Source organism: Acyrthosiphon pisum, chromosome X, assembly GCF_005508785.2.
Source record: "Acyrthosiphon pisum isolate AL4f chromosome X, pea_aphid_22Mar2018_4r6ur, whole genome shotgun sequence".
In the NCBI taxonomy this organism is placed as follows: domain Eukaryota; kingdom Metazoa; phylum Arthropoda; class Insecta; order Hemiptera; family Aphididae; genus Acyrthosiphon; species Acyrthosiphon pisum.
This window is the reverse complement of record NC_042493.1, coordinates 60,510,138-60,516,900: the sequence shown is the minus strand read 5'-3', so window position 1 is coordinate 60,516,900 and position 6,763 is coordinate 60,510,138. Positions and strand designations below refer to the sequence as shown.

The following is a 6,763-nucleotide window of genomic DNA, read 5'->3' as shown; positions in this document are numbered from 1 at the left end:
TTTTCCTTAATTTTTCTTTGGGTTTTTCTGGCGCTTTGAAAATTACTGGGAATTTAAATTTTGACCTCACCAATGCACCAACAATATTCACTTTCCAATCGAACAAGATACTGAAGTTGAAAATCGAAGCATTATTTCGACTACTTATCGTGTACACAGACACAAAAAAAAAATTCATCGTTCCACTCAGAATCTAAAATAATTTTTTAATCTTTCTTTGGTTTTTATTAAGATAAAATCTAGAATTAATATGTTCATCAACAAGTTATTTTAAATTCCTAATCACAGAAATCTTTTTGATGATCAATATTTATATTTTTTTGTTTAAAATAGTTTAGCATAACATTATATTTGTAACAACTATGCTGCTCCAAGAATATAAACGAAATAATAACATGGTTACTACCTTAGTTTATGAGGGATCTTTAAATGAATCCACTGAACTAAGTATATTAATAATATAAAACTGGTTAAAATATGATTTACTTAAAGTTTTTATTTATTTTATTCTATAGATAATTTATTTGGCAATACAGTCTGTATTATTAATACTCTGCAGCTTAGATTTAAAAAAATGTATTAACTTTTTTTTCATTTTGGCCCAAATGTTTAGGTAATGAATATGCTGCATATTTTGATTATTTTTGTGCATATAGGAGCATATTTTGTGATTTTGGTCATGTATATTCGCACCATATTTAGTGCATTTTTAGTGCATATAATTCTGGTCTCTATTTATTTCCTTTTGTATTAGCATTAGTTATTGAAGTATTAAAAGTGAAAAAAAACATATAATTTTACAATACCTACCTAATTATACTATATTTTAAAATATAAGTTGTTGTCATTTTTTCAAAATTCAACTGATTTCAAAATTGTTTTTTTCTTCATATCACAAATAAAGAACTTTACAAAACAACTTTTATGAAATTATTTTCTTAGACCATGCTATATTATTATTATTACATAGCTAATAGTATTAGTCATGTATTAAAAAAAACTGCACTAGAATTATCTGCATTAGGTTTAAAATTAGAGACTTTCCAATTAGGTAATGAACATACTTATTGTTTAATATACAATTCACTCATTCATTTTTAAATTGACAAACAAAACAATAAAATATTAAAAATAGATTTTTGTTTAATATTTGGTTGGTATTGAATTGTTAGTAAGTAGGTAACAAATTTTGAAAAACATTTTACCATTGTATATTTTAATATCAAGTATTGATTGCAGACAAACAGACCTTGTGACTACTAACTACGCTAATAGTACCCTACGTTTACTGTATAGACTATTGATATACACAGGCCGCATAGTGGTGGGCTCAAACCCGAGTAGATAACCTATGTCATACACTTACATCATATGTATTTCACAGTTGGTGGAAGGAAAGATGTAACATTCACAGATCTCAGCACATATTTCATTTTATGTTTTTAATTCATATAATGTGTTTCCGTAAAAGCAGGATACACTGTATAATTAAATTGCCCATATTACTCATTACCCTATACACATTTTTGAATTTTATTTATAGGACACGAAACTAGACTATTGGACCATCAATCTCCCACAGACAGAATTCTAAAATATGTGTAGGTTACTTAGTCATATAGATAATGTGAATTATAATAGAGTATACCAAGTTTTTGCTGACAAACTGGTATATCAAAGTCCAATCATTTAAGAGAATGTCAGCACATTTTCTCTTTCTGACCTATGCGCAGCATACCAAATTCACGTTCAGCAGAACCTTTGTTGTTACTTTTAGTATTACAGTGAATTCACCTATTAGGTATCAAACTTTAAGTTAAGAACATTACTTAACTATGTCGCTTCGTTAGCAATTTTATGATATTTTTATTTTTATGTAAATTAGTAAAATTTAAAACTGCTTAAAATTGCATACAAATTATAATATCTTAATTAAACCCAACACATACTGGAAATGTTCTGAACTTAAAGTTTGATAATAGATTATTTCACTCAAATATTAAAAGCAACAACACAGGGTTGGTTCTGCTTAACATTAATTTGCTATGTTTGCGAGTGCATCAAAGAGAAAACATTTAATGGTGTGCTGACATCCTCGTAATATCAAAATATTACAACCCATACGTTATATGGAAACATAGTTCATTCCTTTGTAAGACACACAAACCAAATTATGTCAATACCAATCAAAGGGTTTTTACATTATCTGTGTTCTGTCTTTGGTTTTTTACGATATTTTAATTTTTAAGTGAGTTATCAGTATGTAATATATTATTATTTGAAAATACTCATAACTCATTTAAAAATTAAAATATTGTAAAAAACCAACAAGAGAACAAAGATAATGTTGTTACCTAAAAGTTTGTTAATAGGTCAATTCACTCTAATATCAAAACTGATAGCACCCTATTGAAACTAGCAAACAAATATAACCTAAGGGCTGTGTTGTATGTGTGAAAGACGGAGACAACGTATGCGGGTGCGACTTCCTCTTAACCAATTCATATAAAATTGTATTATAAAAAATAATAACTTATTAATTATAAAATAATTTTGATGCGACAATTCAGCTTCCACATCAAAATAGTGAATAAAAATCTTTATATTTTACCTAATTTCCATAATATATTTTATCTCGCATTTTATTAATTTCTATAATTTCAAGATTTTATATACCTAACAAAATTAAAGAAATATAAAATAAAAATGTCTATAATATCTTTTATCTTACTTTATTTGTATCTTGAATACCTAGTGTATTTTTTTTTTGTGCATATTTTTATAATTTTATCTTTGTATTTCTAGGTACTTTATTAGCAGGAGATCAAACCACAGAATTGAAGAAAGTTCATAAAGCTGGTATTTTGGTAGTTCGTAAAACAAAACAGATTGTCAAAACAGATAATGGATTATATCATTTAATTGGTCCAATCGCTGAAGGATCTCCAGCTAATTTGTTTCGTGCATGTGTAGAAACAAATGGTATTCCAAAAATCTGGAGAAATATTTTAATAAATTTGTCAACGGAAGTTGAAGTAAATCTCAATGAGAGTATGACTAGAAAAGGCACAATCTATAACAAGGAAAAAAAATCTGGTCATAACTCTTCTGGACAAAAAGCCAATTTTGGACGTGATTTAATCAATGATAAGGATTTTCGTCAACAATTGACAGAATTGTCAACATCTAGAACAATAAAACCATTTACGGTATGTCATACTCCAACTCAACTTTTGAAGCACAAATTTCATCGAAAGTATGTCAAAGCTTGCTTAATCATTGGCAGTCAAGGCAAAACAGGTATATACTTATTTATTTATTTATTTATTTATTTATTAATCTTTTTAGAGCCTGTTAGTAATTGGAAAACATATTATTTACTTAGAATGTTGGAATTAATATTTATTTTTTATTTGCATTGGCGGTCTGCATAGTTTGTTTAGATATTTTAATATAGCCTATAGGTAATATTTTTAATACATTCTTATAAGATAATATTATATGGGATTTTTAAAACTTAAGGTTAGATTGTCAGTTAGTAAATGTTTCTTTTTCATAATAGTTTTGACCAATAAAAAACATTGCTTCCAAAATTAAGACAATTTAAAAAAGATATTTAAATTAATCAAACAATTGTTTATGTACTACTTATTATAAGATTCAAGAACATTTTTATGTTTTGTTCTTATTAATAAGAAACAACATGTTATTAAGTTTCTTATTTCATCAACATTGTATTGATAATAAAACTATTATAACTACAATAAACTAAGAAATATTTTAAAGCAACCAATTAAGATTTAAACAAATAAAATAATTTTCAGCATATTAATCCAATTCTTTAATCCTACACTAAAATTTACATTTTAATTTCAAAATAAATCATGTTATTATCTACTATTTTCTTCCAGTGCTAAATAAATTTACTACATATATAGTGAATAATTAATAATTTTGAATGTTTTATTTACAGACGAGAAGATGGACGAATAGTTTCAACAGCATAAAACAAAACTAAGAAATCAAAACAACAGGAATTTATACTACGGTGCCTTTACCAAGAAAAAAAAAAAAAAGAAAAAAAAATTGGACAATTTAAAGATGTACATTAAGTGAAGTTTAACTTTTAAGTTGACACCAAAAGAATTTTGTCCTTATATTATATTTCTGTTAACTTATTTTTATTTTTGTTTTCATTTTTTCTTAAAACAAAAACTTGTTATAATATTTGTATTCCTATTAGTTTCATAATTAATGAGTTTGTTACGTTTAAATAGTATTAATAAAAGTATTGTTAAACAATTACGCAATATTTGAATACTTACTTAATATTTCAAAGGTTTTTTCTTTTTGAATTTGATTTATGAATCAATTTTTTTTTATATAAGCTAACATAAAGGTATTTAAAAATTATCTTGACTCAACAGTAAATGTATTGAAATTTTTTGTATTTTTTAAAATTATTTTTATGATTTTTATCTCATTTTAATATTGTTTTTTTTTTTTTTTTGTGGTTTATTTTACTTTATTTGATTATCAGTAACTATAGAATTTAAGCTCATTTGTCATTACATTATCATTATAAGCATATTTGAACTGCTGGTTTTCTTATGTTTTTTTTTTTATTGTTTAACTCTATTGAATAAAAAAAAGGCTTTAAATTAAATGTCAACCTGTTAATATTATTTTTACTGATAAGATAGTACTATGATGTAATTATTACATGGATAATAAATTAAAAATTATTAACCAAAATAAAAAGTTAACAAACAATTTATTCATTAAGAAGATGTCAGTGCACTATTTGTTTTCTATCTCTGACCCACTTGCAACTTCAAATTTCACGTTCACAATAATGATTATAATCATAATAATTTCTAAAATTACAGGGAAATTACCTCTAACAAAATGAAAAGTAAGATTATTATCTATTATCGTTAAAGGGTGTTCATAGGTGATTTATTATATTGTAATTTTAAAATGAGTTAAAGAGTATTTTGATGTACAAACAATTTACAATTTTAAATTACTCATAACTCGCTTTAAAATATAATATAATATAATAAAAAGCCTATGAGATGTCTTATATAATAATCCTACCTTTAAATTTTATAACAGGTCTTTTCACTCTAATCTTAGAAACTATTATGGTTATAATCATTGATGTGAATTGAAATTTGAGGTGTTGCGCGTGAGACAGAGAGTGAAAACAAATAGTGCACTGACATCCTCTTAACTGTAAATAAACATTGTTTATTATTTTCTAGAATACTATAACTAGTGATTATTTAAATCGTTTTGTTCTTTGATAGTAATTGACAGATGAAGAATTTAGAATTAATTTAGTGGTGTTAAAAAATTAAATCAAATTTTGTCTATCAAAAAATATGCATAATATTTGTGAGTGAGTATATTTATACACACTATACTGAAAACTGAAATTTGGATATTTATAATTCATAATAATTTAGTTATTGCTGCTGTAAATATGAAATATACCACCATCTTTGCAAAATACAATATAGTTTTTAGAAATATTAATGACTGGTGCTAGACATGGAAAGGGATCTGATAGGTTAGGATGCACAAACTTCATTAATGTTGAATATATCGAAAATATTGCATCAATATATCAATTTAATTTCATTTTTTGCACATTCCTTGTATTTTGTATGATATTATTTTCTAGTCAATAAATTAAAAAAATATATTTTGAAGTATGATTTGTTAATTATTATCTATGATAAAGGTTTACCTTGATACCTATAAGTTATAGTCGCTTTACTACTTTAGATATCTATACGATAGTTCTTGGAATATTCTGAGCTTATAAAAAACTATATATTCCATAGTTTTAACATTAAATATACTATGTTTTTTTTTTTTATAGTTGGTAGATGAATGCACTACAAGAAGAGTTATGTCTAGAATATGCATTTTTTTCTAATATTGTAATTAAAGAAACTATTAAAAATTAGAAAAAATTGATTAAAGTATGAGTCATAAAAAAATAATTTTTTATAGTTGTAATATGTAGATTGTAGGTACTTGTTTCTTGTTAATTGCAATAACCGCCTATGACGATTAAAATATTAATTGTAAAATGGACTTGAGTTACATTGCAATCTATTTGCAATGCTTTCAACGATATGTTGAAACAATTGCCTATTTAAATGTTGTTTTTTATTCTTCTTTAAAAAATATTTAGAGCGAGGATTTCAAATTTGAATTGTATAGTAATATGAGCGTTTTCTAGAAATGTTATTTTTCAAAAAATCTTAAATTATTTAACTATTCATATATAGTATAGACATTTAAAATGTTTGAATATATTTTGGTTTTTTTTCAGTATCTATTAGTCGATAAAATTTTTTCAATTGATAAAAATGTTAGAAAATTTAATACAAGGTTTCTCATAATTTGTAATATAATATATCAGTTGAAAAATATTAAAGAAAAATTGGTAATATTTTTTTAGAAGAATTTAAAGTTTAAATGTTGACAAAATTCATTGAATGTAATTTTAAATGTTGATACATTTGAACATTTTGTAGTTAAAAATTATAAAATGTTCAATTTTTAAAACATTTATAACAAGGTTTCTCATGAGCAGTTCTTAAGAGGACGCCACACTGCATGTGTTTTCTAAAATTTCAACAATTTAACTACCAAATTTACACTCAGAAATGTACGTTTTATGCCGTTAGCTAGCTTAAAAATTAGAGTGAATCGACCTATTATGAAACTTGATGGTAAGACCATT

General features: G+C 24.6%; 1 protein-coding gene across 1 annotated transcript in view; it reads left to right on the top strand.

The window, feature by feature from the left end:
* The window catches only part of LOC100569334, a 7,017-nt gene extending 2,917 nt beyond the window's left edge, over positions 1 to 4,100 (top strand). The window contains exons 2-3 of the mRNA XM_003245500.4: positions 2,806 to 3,300; positions 3,974 to 4,100. Of these exons, the coding sequence (XP_003245548.1) occupies positions 2,806 to 3,300; positions 3,974 to 3,993 (515 nt within the window). The 3' untranslated portion in view covers positions 3,994 to 4,100. The remainder of the gene's footprint in view (positions 1 to 2,805; positions 3,301 to 3,973) is intronic.
* Positions 4,101 to 6,763: the final 2,663 nt, after the last annotated feature.